The sequence below is a fragment of the Poecilia mexicana genome, unplaced genomic scaffold (genome assembly GCF_051168715.1).
Source record: "Poecilia mexicana isolate PSO_F unplaced genomic scaffold, ASM5116871v1 scaffold_18, whole genome shotgun sequence".
Taxonomy (NCBI): Eukaryota; Metazoa; Chordata; class Actinopteri; order Cyprinodontiformes; family Poeciliidae; genus Poecilia; species Poecilia mexicana.
The window spans coordinates 5,827,936-5,852,394 of NW_028263387.1; the positions used below are offsets into that span (position 1 = coordinate 5,827,936).

At 37.1% G+C, this 24,459-nt stretch overlaps 2 protein-coding genes across 5 annotated transcripts in view; both read right to left on the reverse strand.

The window, feature by feature from the left end:
• Positions 1–701: 701 nt before the first annotated feature.
• Positions 702–10,041, reverse strand: LOC106910208 (sterile alpha motif domain-containing protein 9-like). Of its 4 annotated transcripts, XM_088016087.1 has the most exons (5): positions 9,549–10,040; positions 5,907–5,964; positions 3,058–5,815; positions 1,673–1,708; positions 702–1,528 (listed from the first exon to the last, which is right to left on the reverse strand). In XM_088016087.1, exons 3-5 carry the CDS (start codon positions 5,798–5,800, stop codon positions 1,473–1,475), a joined length of 2,835 nt encoding a protein of 944 aa, XP_087872213.1. In that variant the 5' UTR covers positions 5,801–5,815; positions 5,907–5,964; positions 9,549–10,040; the 3' UTR covers positions 702–1,472. The 4 variants fall into 4 exon arrangements, with proteins under 4 accessions (XP_087872213.1, XP_087872211.1, XP_087872212.1 ...); XM_088016085.1 differs by having other exon boundaries at positions 3,058–5,964; positions 9,549–10,041; XM_088016086.1 differs by having other exon boundaries at positions 3,058–8,968; positions 9,549–10,041.
• A 4,077-nt stretch (positions 10,042–14,118) lies between these two features.
• pea15 (proliferation and apoptosis adaptor protein 15) overlaps positions 14,119–24,459 on the reverse strand; it is a 45,631-nt gene continuing 35,290 nt past the window's right edge. The window contains exons 2-4 of the mRNA XM_088016092.1: positions 22,848–23,022; positions 22,607–22,762; positions 14,119–20,802 (exon numbers count right to left, since the gene is read on the reverse strand). Of these exons, the coding sequence (XP_087872218.1) occupies positions 20,738–20,802; positions 22,607–22,762; positions 22,848–23,019 (393 nt within the window). The 5' untranslated portion in view covers positions 23,020–23,022 and the 3' untranslated portion in view covers positions 14,119–20,737. The remainder of the gene's footprint in view (positions 20,803–22,606; positions 22,763–22,847; positions 23,023–24,459) is intronic.

A 24,459-nucleotide genomic window follows, 5' to 3' on the forward strand; every position in this document is an offset into this window, starting at 1 on the left:
GGAGGTCTCAGCCTGCTGCTCCTTGAGTTTACTCACCTGGTGTTGTTCTTTCATCAGACACTCTTTTAATTCTCTGTTTTGCTGTTTTTCCACAGCTAACACGCCTGAAGATAAATTGATCCTTGCTTTAAACTCTTCCTTTGTTTTATCTATGGCTTCCTCCATTGGAGTTTTTGGAAGTTTCTTTTCAAGAATTTTATTTTCCGTCTCTGCCTCTTTCAACTGCTTTTCCAGAGCTTTTACCTTGGCCTCAAGAAGTTTGTTCTTGTCTTTTTCTCTCAGAATCTCACTATTCTTCATGCCGATTTCACTGATCTTTCGGGACACCTCAGACTCAAGTTTCTTCACTTTGATGCTTTTCAAACTTCACATTGTATGCCGTCATTTGAGACATCAATTGCCTTTTTTTCTGCTTCAATCTTCTCAACCTGCAGTTTTGAGTCCCTCTCAAGGTTTTTTAAAGAGGTTTGAAGCTCTTTGACTTTATTTTTGTACTGTTTTACTTAAGACAACCACTGAGGCAGGTGGGAACTCTGGTTACAAGTGTAATTGTGTGAGTGTAACACTGTGTTGAACAGTGTTGGTTGGTTGAGTCTCCTTTTGCATGAATCACTGCACACCATCAACCATAGAAGGTTGATTGTGTGTTTTAGTAATCAATTATATTTTACCACACATTTATAAGATAAACAGGAAATCAGTTATTTTTCACACTTTTATTAGTGTACTCTGTCATATATTAAAGGCATACAGCATACATTAAATGAGTGTTTTTAATTGACTTGTTCTCCAGGAGAAATGAATCTGTAACGGTAGCCTGCTGCGCAAGTGTCTGGTGAAATGTTTACTTTTTCATGAAAGAAATGAATAGTGTTTAAATGATTATAAGTTCTGCTTTCATTTTTATGGATAGAGGTGTTTTTGGCTTTATGTGTCAGAAAACATGTTAGTGTCATTACACAAGTTTACGAGCTTGATGTAGTAAAAAATCTAAATGAAACAGAATACAAAGATATAACAAAGATTTGCACTAACTTTGCATGTATGTAAGAAAAAAACATGGGTCAATACAATAGGCAAATTCAATTAATAATAATACTGAACATTTGGTAAAAGAAGTAGATGTATTTGGGAAATAATATTAGGACAATATAAAAATGTGAGTACCTCTTTTTTTCTCTGTTGTAATAAAAAAATACATTTAAGAAGACCCCAAGACCCAAAACAAAACAGTCTTCCATGTAAGGTAAATCATGACATCTTTTTGAGTAATTATTTCACAAAAAAACAAATCACAAACAATACAAAACTCAGTGCATTGCATAACCACCTTTAAGAGACATCATTGCAGTGTCACGTAAAGTAACAGTGAAATGTATTCACGCTCTTCTTTCTAACTTTGTGTCCATTCATTCACAGATTTCGGACTTGGTCCCCACTACAGTCCTCTCAGGCTCATCTCTGGTCTTTAACTAGACCACATCAGCACCTTGCTTCTGTCCTGTTTCAGTCATTCCATTGCTGCTTGCTGCAATCATACAACAATAGAAACACTTCTTCAGAAGGACAGTCACAATTATAAGGAGAGCAAATGTTAGTGATTATTGTAGTCTTAGCATCACAAATGCACTTGAAAAAGCAGTTAAAGTTGGAACAAATGGTATTTTCTTACCATCTGCGTGATCAGGGTTTTTTACTTTTTGGTCTCCTAAAATGAAGAACAAGGAAAAACTCAGAATTGATGATAGCTATTTATATATATATATATATATATATATATATATATATATATATTACAAAGCAAAAACTTTTCATACAGTACATACAGTTGGATCTCAGTAAATTAAAAAGTTAACTTTTCAGTAACTCTGTTCAAAAAGGAAATTCAATTTTGAATGGATTTATTATAAACACTGGAATATATTTGAAGCATGTCTGGTTGTTTTGATTACGGCTTATAACTAGACCTACATTCAATTTTCTCAGATACTATCAATATTGCATAAAATAAATTAACACATTTTCAACAAAACCAAGTAGTTGGCCTTCTGAAAAATACTGTATGTGTTAAACAGTGTTGGTTGGTTGAGTCTCCTTTAGCATGAACCACTGCATCAGCCTGTTTTTATCTTGAAATAATCACAGCCTCCATCTCTTATGGATTGTTGGGTCTTGTGTCTCTCACTGTCCTCTTAGTGATTCTCCATAGAGCTCAGGTGAGGCATGTTTCCTGGTCAGTCCATATTTGTATGTGTGTGGTGACCCCTGAGCCACCACCTTCAGCTGCAGTCAGTGTCCTGCTTTACTTCCATATGTACGCTGACAACACACAATTTTATATGCCAACGCATAACCCTAGTCCATTAGACTCAATGGGTCAGTGTGTCCATGGTAGCAGTGAGTGGATGGTTCAAATTTCCTCCATAGTCTGATAGAAATGGTGGAAAAACCATAATTTCTTGCCATAAAAGTGGGAGGGGTCAAATAGATTCAATATGGCTAAACACCACAGATCATGAGATTAATGTCTCATGATACGAGATACAAGACAAAGAAAAACAGATGCTCTTATTTTTAGTATGTTGTAATACTTTCTATGAAGATGTCTGTAAAGTAAAATACTTATCCTGACCAAATCTAGAAAAATGGATCACATCAAACAAGGACTTAAATCACTGTACTTGATTGGTGTTTATCAAATAATTGATTAAGAAACTCTTCTATTTGTCTTTAACGCAGTAAAAGATTTTGAGTGGAAATGCATTTCTGAGTTCCTTGTCAGAATCATCTAGACCCCTCAGGTCTTCAGAGAACTGCTTTTACTCCAGAAACTAAACAAGAAACAAGACAAAGTGGCAACTAGTTTCTTCAAACTTAGCAAAAGTTGTGTGACCCTGGGACCCTGCCCAAAAATTAAGTGCCAGAGTAACATGTCTACTTTGACAATTTTTAAAGGGTCAACTCTGAGATACTAATGCATGTAGGTCTTGTAAATCCCATCACACGACATTGTAAAGAAATATGTAGTATTTTCTTTGTAGTGAGTAGTTTTCTTACCCTCGGTCACCAGTTCTCTTCTCCGAATGCTGAAGGCTACTGGACCTTTGATGGTAAATCCAAGGTAGAAGGAGACGTGACCTGATCTGCAGAGACAATCCCTTCGGTTTGCGTCTACCTCAACTTCGGTGCCTCTGAATCTTGCATAGACTCTGTAGTTTCGCACCACTCCTTCAACTTTGAGAAGGCGTTCTTCAACTATGGAATCTCTGAAGATGCTCTCATTCTTCCAGTTTGTGTTTGATTCTTGCAGTGCATCTTTGGTCCACAAGATCTCAAGAACCCGTCGGTGAACAAATCTGTTCAAGCTTACGCCTGGTCCAAGAAAAAACAGAGGTCGGAGGTATCTTGATCTAAACATCGTCTTGTATTCTTGCTCAAAAGCATGACTTGCACTTTTTATTAACTGATGGAGATCAGGAACAGGTTTGTCTTCATTTGTAGGCCAAGACAGAAGCAGAGAGAGAAGATGATATTCTGCTTGTGTGACAGAGGACGGTGGCTTTCTTAGTTTTAAAGCATTTTTATAATCATAACTGGATATTGGCTTGTTTTTGTTTGAAAGCATGATAGTTGCAAGTATAAAGTTGACAAAAGCATCAGTATTTGAGTTTTTTCCTTGTGAAATTTCCCTCCACCACTCTATGATATATTCAATGTGTGAGGTGCATGTTCGGTCTAGACATGAGAGGACCCCAGCAGAGGTGATGGCCAGTTTCTGCTTCAGTTTTTGGAAAGTCTGTTGGAGTCTGTCATTGTGTTCAGGGACAGAGTCTCCAACATACTTTTTGTAGCATGCTGAAGCTTCTCTAGAAACATAAGCTTTGTCTTTTCTCAGGACAGACTGTGAATAAGTGAGGAAGGTGTCAAAGAATTCCATTTTTTTCTCAACTTTCTCCCTGAGATTCTCTATGAGGTCCCTGAACCTAAAGAGTTTGTTGTCTCCCAGTGATTCCAGGACTGAGCCCATCGGCACATTCTTTGTAAGCACTTCCTTCCAAGTCTTATTTTGGATGAGGAGTAAGTCAAAGAGAATGTTACAGACCTGCAGGAAACCAAACTGCCCTCTGGTGTTTAAACCCCACAGGACTTTAGATTTCTCATCTTCTGTCAAACTTTTCCTGTGTTCCTCTTCAGCAAGTTTTTCTTCATGCTCAAAAGCTTCAATGGCCTTCTGGGCCAACTGCAACAGTTCTCTTGGTTCAATTGAAAGCTTTTTGTTCCTCAGATGGTTTTTATGAACTTGGCCCAACGTGTCAGCAATAACGGATTTTTTGGGGTCACGTTTTATTGCCTCTTTTGCCCAAAATTCAGCTTCCTTGTAGTCTTCAAGTTCTCCATAATAAAGCCTGGCAAGTGCCTGGGGGAACAAAGAGTTCTTATCAAACTTCTTTGATGCAACCTTGAGAACCGATGCACTCTGGTTTTTATCTTCTATCTCGTTAATGTGTAAAATCAGAGTAGAAAATTTCTCCAGATCCGAGTCTTCAATTGACCCATCCTTTTTATGCTCTCGTTTTGTCAGCAAGTCCTTGATGAAGCCAAGCAAACATGGAGAAACCTCATCTGGACAAAATCGGAGCAAGAAGTTTCTCGCCGTGTCACTTCTGGGCACTCCTGCAATAGCCAGTAGTTCAGTGCAATGCTTTGCAATCATTGGATGAGCCATCCGGATTCTTTTCTCACAACTTTTGCCATGTTGAAAAGAGATAATGAGATGACTGAAAGGCTGCATTCGGGTCACCAGTGAAAGGTCACCCTGCAGGGAGTTGTCATGTCTGAGGAAGTCTAAGCAGTCAGACTCTAGTAGATAGGAGCCTGGTACATAGGCATTCAGCAAGGACAGGAAGGACAAAAGTTGGGTCTTCAAGGGTTTCTTTTTCCTTTCAACCGTGCTAAGGACAGCACATGCTTCTTGGATATAATCCTGTGAGAAATTACTGTGTAGTATGTTGAAACCATGGAACTGGGAGGCGTTGGCTCCGTATTTTCGGCTGAGCTCTTCCTTCTTGGTATCCAGTTCTTCCTTTTCAGTGTCTGAGAGGGTTCTTTTGAGGATGACGTAGTCAGAGTCATGACCCTTCATGAAGCCCTCTTGTTCTCTGTAGTGTTCAGTTTTGAGGACGGCGTGGTCACTTCTCACACAGATGAATAAAATTACCACAGGAATATCAACATCTATCTGCTGTTCTTCAATCTCTGCCATGATGCTGTCCTGAAGATGCTCCAAAATGAACTCTTCATTTATCAAGAGCAGCACAGTGTTGAGATCATCTTTGCCGCCTCCAGTAAAAAGGTGAACAACTTCCTTTGCAATCTTTGTGCACTCTAGAGGAGAACCCATTAAGGCAGCGCATCTGAGGGTTTTTCTCATCTCCCATAATACTTGCATGGCCAGTGTGGTTCCCCCACATCCTTGCTGGTGAAGCAGTTTAACTGTTGGTGTTCCAATGTAGTTTCTCCGTTTGTGAATCTGCTGCACAAGTCTTTTATACCCATCTCTTTTGATGAATGAAGATCCTGCGCCATTTGACTCAGCCAGATCACTGATGTGAAAGTTTAACCATTCAGCTGGTGCTCCTCTGAGAAACTTCTCTTCTGCTTGTTCAGCAGTTTCTTGATCTATGGTCTCTTCTTCAAACTGATCTGCATAAATGACATCCAAAACAGTAAAGAAATCTCTGATTTCTTCCGAAAAAAGCTTTTTGCCTGCAGATGTGGGCAGTGCTGTTTTTCTGGACATTTTTGCCTTGTTCACCTGTAGATGAAAGACATGCGAGATTTGTGAAACTGCAAAGTAAAACATCATTACAACAGATATTGCTTCAGTAATTTTTTTTTTTTTTTACCTATTCTCAGTAGGAACTTTGTTTCTGAGTCATTCCCAGACCACACATAGCCGGATATCTGAGGGGGAAAGAATACATTTTTATGCCTTTTGGCCTTTCATCCACATGAAAAGTGTTTTATATCACTAAAAATGATTACTTATGAAAACTACAACCAAAGTGGAAACTTGAGAAAACGCTAATTGTTAATTATTATTATTTTAGATTTTATTATGCTAATTAAAAGTAGTTCAACCTATATATCTGTCCACACAAATGCACCTGGCACTATATTTAATCTCTAACAAGAAGTTGTGCTTCTTTTGAAGCAATCTGATTGACTGGCAGGTTTGACAGGTTTTAGTTTTGCGCTACACTGCCCTCTATGGGTTTGACCTGTTTAAAACATCACTGAAGTGTGGGCGCCTTCATGTGGATATAACTTTTCTGAAAGCGATCCTGTGTATAATATTACTTTTTAAATCAATGTGATTGAGATATTTGTTTTTATTAAGACCCAGTTATCTGCGTAGAAGACCTTAGAAGCATATTCAAAATGAAGAAAAGCGAATACTGGCAGATTCTGAATTATTGAACATCGTGTATTTTACTGAATGCCAACAACAAAGTAAAGACATGAAACACAAATGTTCAACTGTTGAGAGCCAGGATTTACAGAAATGCATTTACATTTTTTTTTTTTTTTTTTGGTTGAACACCTGTGATGTGGTGGTTTCTGTAGATTTTGCTTCACTTCAGACTGTATGGAAGCTACAGTGAGCTCTGGTACCCTATTACCCTGATCAGGGAATCGAATAGCTGCCCCACTTCTGATTTGGAGGAAAGTTTCTGTCCAACCCATTTAGGATTAAATAATTAATGAATGAGGCAGAGAGTCTCTGCAGTCACAAATAAACATTTTATCATCAAATCCACAACATGTAGATCTCATCTATGACTGATTCATTGGGTCATTCATTTCCAAGCCTAAAATACAACATGAACATAATCAATAATGATCAATCTTTTAATATTTATTACCAGGTGTCTTTTAACAGTTAAACCTTTAATTCGCCATCCGAAAGCACGACTAACGGATGTATATTATTTTCAAATTTAATCAAATGTAACATTCATCACTTAAGAAATAAAAATATAAATTTATACTTTAAGAAAAATCACGGAACTGTTGAATTTCTGAATGTACCAAATTTTCATTTGGAAGCGTTCTTGTAATAAAGCAGCTGGCATAACGGTGAGAGAATATCTGAGCTAAGTTACGTCTCTAAAATGACTCTGTTCAGTCTTGCTAGTTTGATCAACCCTCTTGATCCAGTTTCTACTCTGTTCCCATATTTGGGTGTCAAAGTTCAAGGAAAGTACATCCCTTTTTGTTTAATGTGGTCTCTTTTAAGACCTTGGAGGAAATTAACTCTACTGTTTGTTTAAACAGCTACGTCATTTATGACGGTACTAACATAACAGATAAAATAAAATTTGACAGAATCCCATGAACAAAGGATCCCGTAAAAGAAAAGGTGACCAGAGGACAAAGTTTTGCACTGGCAAATTTCAAGTGTTCAGCAGAAATCTTATCCATACACAAACCAAAACATCACAGATAAAGTTCTTGAACTTTACTAATTAAATTATCAGGTGTTTTATAAGGTTTTCTTACATGCATAACAGAAAATGATATAGTAAAGGGTATATTATTCAAGTTTGGAGGCCTAGATGTTCCTCCAGTCATGGACTGAAATGACTTTTCAACAAACTCAGTGATATGAGATTGTTCTACAGTAAAGGAAGCCATTACTCATAAACTCTGAAAAAAAAAAATCTCTGTAATATTATATAATTTGCGCTTACAAAGAGCCTGTGGGCCACACTCATCAACAATTACAGAGAAGTTTTCAGTTTGTTGATTCCATGACAATTCACAAAAAATGTTGCCTCGACACGTTTCAAAAAGTCAGTTGATTCTGTGTCACATACAGGTAAGTTGAGTATTTCCTGCTTTGTCGATCCTTCTGACATAAAATGTGTAAAAACGATGTCTTCTCACTTAGAGAGCAGTTGCTCAGTGATTTCAGCTTCCTGCTTATTTTGTCTTTCTATTTTGTTTCCATGGAGCTACAGTAGCTGGCAGGTAAAAATCAAGAATGTTAACAAGCATGAAGTTAGCAATTCATATCACACAGCAATGTAAGAGTTTCTTTTTAAATTTAGGTAATGAAATTGAACTATTTAAGAAATGTTCCAGATTTTGGGCACACAGAAAAGCCTAGAATCACTATAAATAAACCTGATGATAAGCTTTATGTTTATTTACAAATTGTGTAAAGTTTTTTCTAGGGTTGCACCAATTGGAGTTTTCTGTCCGATCGCCGATTTTTAAAAAGCCTGACCTGCCGATTCCGATTTTGGCAGATATCGATTTTTTATTTTCTTTTGTCTGAAATGTTGCTACATATAGAAAGAAAGTCACTGAGTTGTCAACAGTGGGGTGACGACTGTTAACTGCAGACATGAAAACATGACCTGGTGGGCGGGGCCAGCAGTTAAACTTCTCTCATAGAAGAGGACAGTGGTTGACTTTTAGACCGTTGGCAAGGTAAATAAGACTGGTGGATAACATTGGCTTCACATTTATGTATTACCAATCAGAAAAAAAATCTGGGCCAATTTATCGTAGCACCCTTTATTTTGACATCTTGTTTAGAAACCAGAAAAGGATGAAGTGAACTTTTTTGGTTTTCTTAGGAGCCCTCTGCTTTAAGAAATGATATATTCTAAGGTTTTTAAACCCTCCACTAATTCCATAGTATGGTTATAGCTTAAGTTATAATTTTTTGCACATAGATTATAATTTGCTGCATTGTAACAGGAAGTTCTTCATGTTCTCTCCAGGTCCTCCATCTTCCTCTACTGTCTGAGTAAGACATGACAGTTAGCTTCATCGGTCTCTGTAGTTTGTCTTCTGTGTCTCTGTGTTGCCCTGTGGAAGACTGGCCATCTGTCCAGAACTGACCCCACCTGAAACCCAATGACCGCTGGAGATACCCACCAGCTACCCCAAAGCCCTGCAGGGAGAAGCGGACAAACGGCGCATGGATGGATGTTTTTCTTAGCTAAGTGTCTGCTAGCTACTTCAGTTAGCAGGCTCTCTGCCTGGAACAGATATTAGGCTATAATTGATATTTTTTAGATCTATAGATTTCATCCCTTGTGGGTTAGATTTAGATTACTTTGAATCCTGCTAAAAGCTAGAACTTTCTTTTCCTGTCACTCTATTTAGCCTGCTTTTTTTTTATTGAACTTGCATTTTGGATTGCACTTATTTTGGCTCTAAGCCCAGATTACAATAAAAATAAGTAAAGATATACCACACACCAAACAATGGATCATAGTAAATGTAGTAAAATATTGTCAAGTAAACAGAGTCCAGTCTAACTACATCAGATAAAAGAGGTTGATGCTTCAAGTCTAACACTGAGCTGTGATTACTGCCTAACTACATAATCCTGAGTTAAACCCTGCACTGATCTGTTGCCAAGGTAAGCCTTTTAAATAGACAAATGTAATATACACTCTGATGCCAAACTCGTTAGAAATAATCAGAGGTTGTATTTTATAAGGTGTAAAAATGTACCAAGTTCTTACGTTTTCGGAGAAGTCTCTCAGGCTCTGTCTGCCTCCGTGAAGTCGGTGCCTCTTCTCTCTGACAGCAGAGCAGAAATGAAACCAGAAACCACTTGGGGAAGGCACTGCTGCTTGTCTGACACGGCTGGTATGCAAAGGGAGTGTCAGCCACTTTGAAGATGATCATTTCAGGAAAAATGAAAATAAGCAAAACAATTGAATCACCTCCACATTATGTTCGGAAAGCTGTCAGTAATATTTATGTTACGAAACAGGGTTTCTGCTTCTTAAAAAAAAAAAAAGAAAAAAAAGAAAGAAAAAATAACGAATTATTTCACTTTCATTTCTAGGGAACAGAAAAAGAAGTGGCGCAGGTTTGTGAGTCAGAGTGTCCACAGTTAGATTAGTTCCTACATGCTTTGAATGCGGCATATTTGCTAAACAAATTCGTGTGGCTGTGTACTTCTTCTACTAACAGGAAGTGTTTTGTTTTCATTCATGTTTATGGCAGAAAAGTATTGATGTGTCCCTCATGTGATACATATAAAGACATTACAACTTGCATGAATTCATTCATACACAGAAATGCATACATACACATAAATATATCATATATTGTCTGAATCAAACCATAGAAAGGGCTGATGGGCAGTAGCCCAGGGCAGCAATTTGGAGGGAGTTGGAGGTGGGACATTCTTTTTCTGTTCTTTTTCTCTATTTGTTTCTATAATGCATGTCTTGCATTGCAGTTTATATAAAAATCATAAGCTCATATCATGAATTCCACTACTATTTTGGGGATTTTTGTGTCACAATACTCAAGTATTTGAAAATTATGAAGGTATAGCACAATTTTTTGGGACATAATACATGTATAGATAGAAAAGGCTCTTAATGCTTTGGGATTTGAGCAGCTGAAATGTTTTTAAACACAAGACCATTCAGGGCTTTACAGACCACCAGTTTTTTTTTTTCTTTTCTTTTTTTTGTCTTTGTTTAGTTTTTTAATTATGTTTATTAAGAAATGGAGTCGGTAATGACTGGTGTAATGTGATTTATTTTGGCCAGTTATTTTTTCTTCATGAGGGCTGGTCTCCTGTGTCTCAGCATTAACACACCTGAGTCCAACAATAAGGTAATTAGCACTGAGCTAATTACACTGACCTACACTGAGGGTGTAATTGAGCTATTTGACTCAGGTGTGTTGGACCAGGGGAACGCCCAAAAGTTGCTGGACACGACCCTCGAGGAATGGATCTGAGGAACCCTGGTCTGATATTACCATAGAGATACCATAGTGCTCTATAATGTGGCCTAATAAGATCATGTAGATGTTGAATAAAAGTGGTCTGGGAATGGAGCCCTGAGGTACCCCACGGGTTGTTTTGCTTGCTTTAATTTATGATTACCTGTTCAGCACAGGATCACATAAATCCTGTCTGCTTTTCCATTCTATCAGTTACAATGTTATGATCAAAGATATCAAATGCGGCGCTGAGATCCAGATCACCAAGACAGACTAGACACCAACTAACTTTTAAATTAGGTTAGCGGTGGGCCTGTCATTACTTATTACTAAGGCATCAGCTTATGAAATATTTACTATCTGCAAAAAACAATTAAGGACAACTGTTTCAGTCAGAGAAACTGAATTCAAATTACTAAATTAATCTAGATTTACATCTTTGGTGAAAGTTCAGGATGGATTAACAATAGTCACTGTGACAGTCTGGCTCTTTTGAACTCAAGAATTTAAATATTAAGATTTTTTTTTTGTAAATATCAAACTGAATCTGACATCCAGTTGTTTTTTTCCCCTCTCACCTTGTCTACACTTTCTCTTTTGTTTCACTTAAAGAGGAAACTTTCCTTAGTTCATGCAGCATTATCCCTCTTGGATTTCTCCAACACATCAGGTTTTAGCTCGGACTTCAAAACATTCCCCAGAATCGGATCAACAACTACAGACATCCGGCCTTCATGGATTCATGGATCCATGGATCCATAGACACTGGGAGGAGTGGAGTATGGCACTGGATCCAGTTGAGTTAATGGATGTAGCATCCAGTCAGTTTTTAAAAGGTCAAAACAGATGATTAAATGATGATGTATTAAAGCCATCCTCATCATTCATCAACTCATTACATCAGCACAATTCTTGTCATTAACATTTCAAAAAACATAAATATTTCCAGGTACTCAAATAAACTTCAATCCCAGCTACTGACCTTGTTCCCTTGTCAACTGAAGCTAAAATTTAATTGATATTTATCCTTTTTGTCTGTTTTCCTGCTAAACCTTTCTGTTTATTACGATTAACCAAGGCAGGTAGAACTGCATTCAGTTACCATAGATACCTTGACAGAAAGTTACCAAAATATAAGAATATAACCTTGACAAGAACTATAGTGTATTTAACATGATTTCATACGATGATCATCCTCACTGAATCGTCAGTGTTCCTCAGATTTACTTTTTCTTTTTTTATCAATTAGTAGATAAAAAACCAACATTACAGGCCAGCAAACAACAGAGACAATATTTGACCTACATACACATATATACTATAAACTCCTTGGTTTCTAACACACATCGTCATATTCTCCTGTTGTCCTGGTTTTATGTATGGTTTGTTGGTTGCTGTTTATTAATTGCAGTTAATTAACCTGCAAATGTTACCTGGAACTAACTGTGGTGAACCAAGTGGTTTCCCTTCAGCTGCACCAGACACACCCAGGCCAGAGATCCAGCACATGGTCTGTGGAAAAGACGTTCTGATAGTTTTCAGGGTTGACCATAATCAGTTTCAGCTCTTACCTCACAGTCATGGTCTTTAAAATTTCATTAAACGTTTATTAAGGATGAAGTGGTGCCTTGCAAATAGTTGCATTTTTGTCTTTTTATTCTCTGTGTTAAATTTTTTTTTACCAAAATATAAATTTGGATAAAAATCTAATCCCAAGCACATTTCAGTCTTGTTTTGGTTTTATATACTCCCTATATACGTTTTGGTTTTTGCATGTCTTTGAAAAGAAAGTAAACATTTTTGCACAACAAAATCTGCTTGCTTTAGAGAAATGTAGGTCAAACATTCAACATTTTACTGTTCTACTTTTTTTTATTAGTCTAATCTATTCTGAGATTAAAGGCAGAATTCTTATTCTTTTTCTCAGTGGCCCTAATCTTCTTCCGTAGGTTTGGTAGCTACTAAGACGTTTCTTAAGGATGGGAATCATTTTTTACAAAATGCTAATATTAATATTATTTAGTATTATTTAGTAAATAATTAGTATTATTTTAATACAGAATTGACTTCTTTTGAACAGATCCAGTTGTTAGTCATAAGTTTCTATGTGATCTGGCAAGAGCTCAATAAAAACATTGTGAAACTAAGATGAAAATTTTTAATTTTTCTAAGTGTATTAGAGCTTGTTTATGCTTGCTAACACAGCTGCAGTTTTTAAATGCTTGCATTTCCTAAAAGTCACATTCTATTCTGACCAACAACAACCATGCCGGTCTTCTTTAGTTGTAATGATCATAATTCATTTAAAATTGTTGTTCTGTGCCAATTTATATAGTTTTGTGTTGCTGTAAAAAGACAACACTGATATAACAATGTATTTTTATTTTATGTTACAATCATTGGAAGATATCAAGTCCATATTTGCAGTCAGCTTCTATGCACCAAAGATCTGGAAGAAACTTCCAGAAAACTGCAAAAATGCCGACACACTGAGCTCCTATTAACCAAAGCCGACACCCAACTTTAGAGTTCAATTTGATTAGTAGCAACTGGAACGCAGATCAATATAGTTTAAGTACATTTTATATACTATTGATTTTGATTGCATTTGACAAATATTTGCTTCTTTCATAATTAGTTACACCATAAATACAATATAGTGGTTAGAAACTATGTATTATCACTTTTACAGTAGTTAACTTGTTTTTTAATTTAAAGTGTTCTAGCTTCCTACTGTGTGTTTGAGCTATTATATTGGAGTTAACTGTGTGATCCCTAACCTTGAATTATGTTTCCACAGCTGCTTTTTTATCTACCGGAACACTCCTTACTTGAGAAACTGCCTGTGTGCAGAAGCAGTTTGTTTCTCCCATCTTGCTTTCCCATCCTCCCTCTTTTCCTTGATAATAAAAGACGAGCTCTAACTGGAAGTTATCAGAACGCGCGGTGGGCAGCTCACTGGAGCGGTCCGCTGCGTCTTCTCCTTTCATGAAAGCTTGGTAAAAACTCACATAAGTTGTCTGTGGTTCATTTTACATAGGTTGTCGAAAAATACCTATCGATAGTAAATCACTTTGAACTCCATTGTTACCGAAATGTGCCATACAAAAAAACTTTACTTGATTGGTTTAAAGGCTGTGGTGTTCATGTCATGAATCTTGGATTGGGAAATTGACGTTACATCTGTGAAACAATATAGATCTTTACTAATAATGACTTTTCTCAATGCAAGTCAATCCTAAAGAAACTTTTGATGTCTCATTTCATCAGGTCTCTGAATTCATTAGTTATCTAAGGTATCCTCTCAGCTACATTAACAATAAAACATCCACCAGGCAGAACAACTTTGGTTAGCAAATATATTTTAATATATAATATTTATATTCATTTTAGCACAATGACAAAAATGGCATAATTTCAGTTTAGTCTCATAAATCATGACAAAAAAGCCATATGATTATTTCTCCCTCTTATCTATTACAATCACTGTAAAATGATCCTGAAGTACTTCTTACCCCCAGCAGAGGGCACTCTTACAGACAAGTGGTAACAGCATTGAGCCGATGGTGTCTAACGTGGTTATGTAAGCGGAACGTGAACGAATAATTAATGTCGCTCCTTGTAAATTAAGCACACCTGTGTTAATAGCGCTGGGAAAGAGCCGGGTCACTTTATCGTCTCAAACCAAATCAATTGTGTACAATATTGAACAGCAGCACATCTACATGACAACTTTTATTTTAGGAATGTTACGTTCTAACTAACATAAGAACAAGACGAACTGCCGCTTGCTGCACCATTTGAGGGTAATGCAATTCAAGAAACAGGCAAGCAGGAAATGAGAAAAATCAGCTGACTGAATGAGATTAGAGAGACTAAAAAAAATAAAAAATAAAAAAAAACTTGCGCTACCCAAAACGTTTATAATCGTATTTTCTCAAGAGTACAACAAAAGTATGCATAAGTGATGTCGGCACACTAGTTCTGTCCACACACAAAAACTCACATTTCAAAAAAAAATATTAAGATTGCCATCAAAGCTCTAAATCCCATCACAGGAATGTTTTCAGCCTTAAGTGAAACCTCCCATCCCGACACAGTCTGACAAACTTAAAACTACTTTGAAGTGACGTAAACTACGTCACTTCAAAGTAGCTTCTTCTCATGGCTATCGCAAAAACACACACACTCGCTCGCGCGCCCCTCAGATAATCTCTGATTCAGCCACAAACTCTTACCGGAAAACAAGATTGTTTTCCAGGAACACCGTGACATTTGCTAAATGTCGACCACATGCGTCTATGTCCGTCAGCCCAGCTACCTGCAACTCAACTGAGTTGCAACGTGTGCAGGTAATACGAAATTTAATTCTACTGCTTTGAAAAGAAAGAATAAAAAACACTAGTTTGTTGCTGTGCAGCTTCAACCAGCACTCATTACAGTGGTAGTTGGGTTAAGAAATAAATTATACATTTACAAAGGTTGTATTGTGACATTTTCACTTCATACCGTGCCAACTGTGAATTTGCAACAATTGATGCCTTCCATGTTAAAAATCTTCATATTTTGCTCAGGTTAAATCTTAAATATTTTTTCTCCACATCTCTAACCATCACTTACTCGACTCATTTCAGCTTAAAGCTACCTCCTCTTTTCCTCAAACACACACCCTTCGACTAGTCACTAAAATTTACCATAAACCATAAAGCAGCAAATAAAAAACACCCTGAACAGCATATTGTATAAAGAAATATTGTGTTAACAAATGAACTAGTAATTTGTAAGTAATAGAAAAGGGTAATAAAAGGACAACCTTGTTAGCATTTGTTATTTTTGTTGCTTAAATATTTGATTTAAAAGATTTAGCTCACCTAACCTACTCAATGATTTTATCAAGCTAACTAGCTATAAAATATGTTGTTAGCTAGATGTGTAGCATATTTAGTTTTGAGTTTACTTCAATTAAAATCCATTATGCTCATTTCCAGCTCAATAGTTTTATCCTGTGATATCAATAGGAAAGATTTGGATAGTTTAGTTTCAACAGTTTGAGACTTCATCCCCCGTTTTCAGAGCTAACATGCTAGCAATGACCAAAGTAGTAACTTTTGCCAAAACCTTCATATTTTTGTCATGATTTGGAAACTCTGAATAAAAGAAAATTGTTGTACAAGCAGTGACCACGACACATCTCATCAAAATACAACACAGTTGAACATAAAGTTACACATTGGAAAATACAAATAAATGAATACCACTTATTTCTTTTTTTTTTTTTTTTACCTTTGAAAAACCATCACCCAAAGCTGAAACAGCAAATCAGAAATGAAGAAAGTAACAGAAATTAATACAAGGTCTACATGGTTTTTAACCAACCCCTTGACATGTTTCCAGTTAGTAAAACAAAATCAAGACATGTAAAAACAATATATAGGCATTAAATAAATTAATCAATTTAAAAACAAACACTGCGACATACATCCAAAATACATATTTACAACCAATTAAAATGTAAAGAAAAAAAAAACACAGTCTCATTTTTTTAAGGGAAAGTATTGGAATGGATTTTAGTCAACTGTTAGCATCACATGCTAAATACGTCCAAAGCATGTTTGCCTCACACCTTGGTTCTAATTATGTATTCACCTTAAACACAATAGGCTTATACTTTTGCAGCATTTACCGAGCTGATATGTACTTTGTACATGGAAATCCAAATTTGACATCATCTGTGGCTGATATGTTGATATTATGCGCCAATGGCTACACAGAAAATAAGCTAAGCTACGTCAAAAATATGAGTTGCGTTGTGTTAAAAGTCGGAGGGACTGTGCTATTTATGGGAGTGGACTTTAAGGAGCAAAACTTGGTGTAAGTAATCTTCAGGAAAAACAACAACAAAAAAAAGCTCAGCATAGCCACATTTTGATGGAAACGCGGTTTCAAAAAATGTTCAAACCAAAGCGTTCATCAGGATACCATGAGGCAGCAAGAGATTTGCAAAATCTATACAAAAAAAGAACAAAAACAAACAGTTTAGTTCACGGCTAATTGAAATTCTATTTGAGAGAGACGGGGAAAAAAAGAAAAATCACACATTGAAATTCACAAACTGGTATTCAAAACCTACTTCAAATAAAAGAAGGTAAAATTGTTGGCTCCTAACCTCTTTTAGTGATATTGTGTCAAATATTGGAAACACATGCAAAGAAAAATCTGTCTTTTGGTGTGGTTTGTACAAATAGCCAAACTTGTTCAACAGAACTGTTAAATGGCAGTTTGACATTTAGCCAAGCCAGCGTGCATTGTAACACTGGGAATAAGCGTTATGCACAGTTCATCGCCACACTGCCAGATGGATTCACTTTGTGTTCAACAGGCCCAATCCAAAGAAGAGCCAACACCAATTCACCTAGTGTTTGGTCCAGCAAGGGCAAGCCTGGAAACTGGGGAGAAAAAAATCAATAATTTGACACTTCATATGTTCAACATGCTGTTTTTAACACATGTAGTCCATATTTGGGATATTTGACTACTACTTGTTAAATTACATGTAAAAAGTAGCCTCTGCCTCAAATTTCAAGACGATTCAAGACTTTGTTGTTATTGTTCCCTATTCACCACTTTACAAATTTGTCGTTTTCGTACCAGTAGGATTTTTCAGTTCTAAAAAAAAAATTGCCACCAGTTGTATCTTAACAACCAAGATTGTAATCATTCCCAACACCAGGCTTTTTCGACAACCACTGAAATAAAGCAGAGCCAATTATTTACCAATGCTTGGCTGTGTGATGTAATATCAAATCGTTAGAGAGGAAAATACAGTTAAATGAAATAGCAGGGGAGATTTGAGCCTTTTGGTAATTATTAGTCTGAATTTTCCACAATACCAAGACAAATACACTGACATGCATTTGTTACACAAAGGTATGACGTGGTTATTTGTGAATACGAGATACGAACTGGTGATGATTAAGTTACCAAAAAAAAAAAAGTTAAAATTACCTAAATTATGCAATGTCTTTCTCAACAGTGAAACAATAATATTTTCTCGATTTAATGCCTTCAAGCCAAATTTGATACTTAATAATAGATTTAAATAGCAAAAATATATTACTAACAATTGAGTCAGTTATTAAAATGTGAAGTATTGGAAAACTTAAAGAAAATTAAATGGATGCAGGAAGGCAGCAAAAGTAGTATCCAGTGCCAAAACATACAAAGGTTTGTTTTTACCCCAGTTTCCAGCTATTTTCCCCCTTCCTCTTTCTAAAGGTGTGTACTGTCAAGTTTCTACGACCAAAAGTCACATCTTTTGCAAAGAGATCATGCAAATTTAATATAAAACAAGCCTTGGTCCTGTCAAAGACCCGGGCGAAGGACAAACAAAGAATTCCATTCTGTAAAATTGCAGTTTGTGAAGTTTTTTTTCTTACAGACATTGATGCATAGGATACAAATCTGTCCAGCAATACAATACAAGTCAAGCTATATAAAGTAAAAACAAAACAGATCACACAAATCGTGATCCAAACGAAACGTCTCGATCGTTGGCACTAGGGTAGAATTGGAGCATAGTGGCAAAGGAATACAAGCGAGAATAGAGTCAGTGCTCAGGTAAATAACTAGTCATTACAACTGAAAGATCTCGATGCCTCAGTTTTAAATCCCACAGCTTTGAGGACAACAAAGAAAATAGACCACACACATTCTGTACTCACCAACACTGAAGTCCTTAGCAAATCTTTAAAAAGAAAAATCGCACAGCTCTCTTTAAAATGGAGAGCTGCTTTGATTGACCTAACGCGTGTGCCGCCGACACCCGTCGCTGCTTTTCACACGCCTGAACGATCACAGTTGTGGAGAAAAAAAACAGAATAAAAATTCAGGGGGAGTAAACGCAAAAACTCTGCTAAGGCTTCGTCGTGGGGAGAAAAGATACACAGTGTTCAGAAGAGTGGTCATTAAAGTTTAGATTCAACAGTCTGCTAGCTTTTCTTTTCGTGTCGGTGCATGGCGGAAATGGCGCAGTCCGATAATGAGCCGCTGTGTGCGTTATAGGGACCGTTGAAGTTTGAGTAAGGAATTTGAATGATCACGTTAAACTGATTTTCTTTATTATTTTTCCTCTCAGAAGCCTTGAGTAGTCTTTCAAAATACACTGGTCAATTATTTTCTGAGCGACAAATACAATGACAACGGAGATGCTTAAAACAGGCTACATAACGAGAAAACCAACTACGATGTCCAACTCTCCCAAAATGTACGTATGGATAATGTAGTCCAACTTCCCTTTGCTTACAAAGAGATGTTAGATAGTTTGGGATTAGCTGAACTTTTTTTGAAACTAGCTACACTAACTGAACCTATATGTGGTTCTTGCTAGAGCTAGAGTTTGCCCAAAAGAGCATCAACTGTGGATCATTATATTACTTCTACTATATGTTCTTGTAATATATTATTTATTTACATCTCTAACCTGTCCCTAAAAAGAACATTCACTCTGACTGGTCCCAATAATGGAAAGTTCCCTACAAAAAGGGATCTTCCACTGCGAAGAAATAAATGCTGCAGCTAAATATCTCCTGTAAATAACTCTTTGAAGTGACTATAAGCTAAAGGCAAATATCGGCAATTTTAAATATGTTTCACTAAAATATATTTTAGTGAAACATATTTTCACTAAATATGTTTAGTGAAATATGTTTTGCTCTTGAAACATGACCTCATTAATCATGTTAGAGTGAAGGGAATGCTCAGAGCCTTGGGGGAACAGAGACTCTTCCATTGATAACATTTGATATTAGCATTTAGCTTCAAGTAACTTGATAATGACGTAGTAAGGAACAACTAGATTTGTGGAGACATATTTTCCCACGAGCCACGCCCTGGTATTAGGAAAGCTCCCCTGTAGCTAGCTTGAAGGAGATAGCTTAGCTCAGCTTACTGTATTGAAACAGGGAGGCAAAAACGACTCAATCTTTGCTCAAGTTTAGCACTAATGCTAACTCTTGGCTAATCGACAGATGTGAATTTGGCATCTAGACTATTCCTCTTAACACAAACACGCTCGAATATTTATTCAGCTAGCTACAAGCTAACACAAGCACCTTCACAGAAAAAAACAACAATGTGTAAGATATTTTTTTAACCATTGAACCTTACTTAGTGGTTATCTTCTGAAACCGTTTTCTATCATCTAAAACACTTAGTTGTTTTAGTGCTCAAATATTAATATGGTCTTAAAAGTTTGGCTATGTTGTACAATAAAGTTAAATTTAGATAAATTAGCTTTAGCAAAGACAAAATATGAGTTGCAGTGAAGTATCACTGCACTTATTCCCACAAATATAATTTCATATCTTAAGTTCTGTAGGCTTTTCCAGAATTTCAGAATAAAATATAGCCTTGTAATCTTTTATTTTGCTTAGACACAGAGTCTGTAATTTCTGCTTCATCATGGGTTAGCCTAGTTTTTGTTTCATGCTTAATGACCTTTAAACGACATGAACACGCAACGTCACGAAACACTCATACAGAACTGACCCACTCAGCATCCAGGACAGACTTCAGTGTTCTCCTCACACACATACTACGTTGGTCCATCTCCAAATTTTATCTTGAAGTGTCTTTTTTTTTTTTCCCCCTCCCCCCTGCAACTTCCCATCCCCACCTCAGCTGGGGAAGGGACTGCGTCGCTACGATCTGATTGGTCAACGTTGTAGACAGCGTCTTGTGTGGTCCTGTGTCATTGAGTGTGATACCTAAGGAGGCAGGGATGCGGCAGGGGATGGTAGGGGAGAGTGTGTGTGTGTGCGTGCGTGTGTGTGTGTGTCTGGAGATGGTGTCGGGGAGGCTGAGGTGGGAGTGGTTAACAGGGCTGATGGAAAATGGCTGGTTGGACGATTTGAGTGCCGGAAGTGGAGAAATCAAGGTGCCAAGATTGGGACTCCGGACATTGACCTCATGCCTTTTTAGGAGGAGGCGCCAACTTGATGATTTCATCTTCAGAGGGCTGGCGGATGATGTCTTTGTTTTTCCAGATGTGAGTGAGTTGGAGAGAGCAGGAGACAGAGAAAGAAAGTTGTCAACATAAACAATAAACAAGTCAACACTTTCCTTGAATCTTTCTCTTCCTTCCAGAATCACTAATTCATGTAATAGCTCTTTAACGCTGCATTATGTAATAATGTAATATAAAATGTGCTTCAAAATGTAATCATTGAAACCGCATTATGTAATAATTGATGCAAAATGTAATAAAATCCATAGCAACATTATAACATTTTGTGCCGTTGATTACAAAATGCAGAACTTGTGTATTTTTTTTTCGTTTTAGAAATAATGTAATTTTGTGGTGCATTATGCCGTAAAAAAAAAAATCACAAACAGTTTGTGTTCATTCTAATCGTTATACTTCTATCATGTTGAAGATCCTATGTGCATTTGAATCAAAATTTTGGGCAATAAATGATGCATTTCTGGTCAGTTAGTTGCCTTTTCATCTTCAGTATTAACCTACATGTTGTTAAAGGAAAAACGATTCAAGATGCATTCAAGGATTTCAAGAAACTTTGCAACGATTATTACATAATGAGTTTTAAATGGTGTCTTATTAAAATTCAAAGCCTGATTTTATCACATTATAACATATTGTAGCGTTACTCCATAATGCAGCATTAAGTGCTCTACTTTTAGTGAAAAAGCTTTTGACTGACAGACCAAGCTTTTGTTTTTAAGGTATGCAATGATTTTAAAAAGTCACAGTTACATAGAGCTCTAAAATTTTCCAGCATACATTTCATAAGGTGAAAAGTTTTCATGGCTTTTCAAAAGAACTATGAAAGTTAGAATCTCTGTTGGTATGATAAGCAGCTTACTCCAGGTAAACACATGACAGAGAGTTTGCTCAATTTTTGTGTGCAAAACTAGAAACAAGAAAAGTGAGAAGTTTGCAATTTCATAATAAATGTTGAGAAAAGACCCCATACTACATAAATTTCCTTCTGTCACCAGACTAAGTTCCTTGCTTTTCAGTTTTTTTTTATATCCCCATCTGCTTTAGAGGCTTAACTTAGAACTGGGTTTTCACATAATAATCATCTGCATAGCTTTAAGTTAGTTTACTTTGGAAACTTATTAGACAAAAAAACAAAAACCTGTCAGAGAAAACTGGAACAAAAACCACAAATTCATTCTTGCGATTGCTTTGTTTAACCACTAGAGGGCAGACAGTGATCTTGTTTGGAAGACTGCTGCTCCTTTCATTTCTCAGTTTGATAATCCTTAACTTTGCTCTTTGTCTGCCTGGATGGAGATACAAGCAGAGGAGGCATGGGTAACAGGTGCTTAAATAAATGAAATCTTTTGTAGAAAGCCCATCATTTCAAATAAAAGCCAATTTGATATTTGGGACACAGCTGCAACACCTAGCATTGGCCACTTAAAGCCTGCCTCTGTATTTCATTATGCCTGACACTGAGGCGACTGATTTACTTTACACATCGACTTTAAATGTAATTAACAAGCCAGGATGTTTTTTATTGCCACACCACCCTTAGGTGTTATGTGTTTGAAACAGACTTATGCCAAAGATTCTCGTTCATAAGCCGCCTCCCTGCCTGTCCCTCCTCTGTGTGTATTTCAGGAACAGAGATGCCCTTCAAGGTGCTTTGCTGGAATCAATTTGCGGATCCCGTGAAGAAGGACAGAGGAGGAAAGAAGGCGAGAAAAAATCAAAATCAAAAACAGGACAAGTCTCAAGAAACCAGTCCCAGAAATGTCTAACTTTTTTTCTCACATTGTTGAATACACGCTTCCAGAATGTGCTTACCTTTGTATTTCTTGGCGGAGGGGATGCGTGTGAGCTTGGTGTCGATCTCATCGTCCTCGGAGATCTTGAGCACAGTGGTGCGGTACTCTATCACCCTGGTCAGCAGGTCTGGCCGTCGAGAGATCTCAAAGATGTGCTCGATGTAAGACAGGTTATCTGTTCGTTTAACCAAGATGGATTGAAGGTAAATCACATAAACAAGGCGGGCACTGTAAAAATTCTGGAATTTGAGCTTTTTCACCTTGGGCGAGCTTGTCGTTCTTCTCCAGGTAGCTAAACCACTCCTTGGAGGAGGTGATGTTGTTGCTCTGGTCTTCAGGGATGTCCTCCTTGCAGGCTGACTTGAGCTGCTCCAAGTCCTCGTTGGTTATGTTTTCAGACAGGTCGCTGAGCAAAGAGGTGTACTCCGCCATGGTCTGCTCAAAGTCAACAGATAAAAGAAGAGAGAAGAAGAAAGATTGTTAGGCAGATTGAAACGTACACCACAGCCCACCGACTTCCCAGATTCCACAGTGGAAAACAGTCTTCGCTAATGACAATAGCATACTACCAGGGTGAGCCCTGAAAAGCCAAAACACAAATGCCTTCTTTTATGTGGGCCTGCTTAATGTTTTTCTTAAAAGGCAGCTGAAAGACAAAGATTGATCCAAGGGACCAACCAGAGCAAAACACAGGTTGGAACTTTAATTAAGAAAAACCCAAGGGGCAGATCGATTGTACTCAACAACAAAGGAAGGCTTCAGTGTTCTAGGCTTGTTCAATTAAACTGGCAAGATCCTACAATTCCCTCTAGTTTTATTGCCAGAAAAACAACACATTATTGATGCCTTTTACTAGAAGTTAAATCCAAAACTCTAAAAAAAAATACATCAATATAATTTTGACAGCAATAACAAGGTTGAGAAACTCTTCAATGCCCTCTGACCTCAATATCCCAAACTTTAGTGAAACCTTTGCTGTACTCTATCTCCCTCCTATGGGTAAAGTGAATACCTGAACTTTAAAGATTATCTGTAAGATAATATAAAGATGTAAACAGTGTTATGTGAATACAGAGACCCAATGTCAGTATTTGTTGAAAAAGGGTCCTTGATAATTCCACATAATTTAAAAAGGAATGTACCTGATATGCTTATTAGATACCCTTGATTAATGGACCATCAACAAGTGTTTGGGAACACCAATGCCAAGATAGTCTTCCTAAGTAACAAGAAAATGTAATCCCTTTATAGCTACACAAAGAATAGAAAATGACAGAGGTATTTAATTCAACTTTCTGCTATAGTTTAACAAATGCAATAAATTACATTAATGTTTTATCCGTCTTTGGAATAATTGTTGCTTTTAGGTCATGAAACCTTGATGTTTCTACTCATGAGAATCTCTTGCTCAAGTCTTTGACTCTGTTGTCACACACCAACCGGCACACTGTCTGCACAAAAGAAAAGACAAAAACAGCACGGCCCACGGCTGCTTCAGCAACTCAGTCCTCCGGCCCCTGGTGGACCTAATGAGGCAGCAGATTAGTTTTGTGGAAGTGCTTAAGGTCAGAGCAGAACAGCTGCTTTTAGTCTAGCATAACCATGATCTTAGATCAGAACCAATCCCGTTCTCTTAATTTCCCATATGCCTCCTCGTTTAAGCAAATTTTCCATGTCATTCGTCACAAACGGCAGCCCCGACTCGACTCCAACCAATCCCCCCCTTCCTTCTCGTTCTCTGGCATCCATGCAGCTGGCGAGCAGTGGCAGTGGTGCATCATAGGCAAAGGCATTCAGCTCAGTCTGCTGCTGATCCACTCAGCCTTGTCACAAATAGAGGAAATATACAGAAAACCCAGAAGATGCATGACG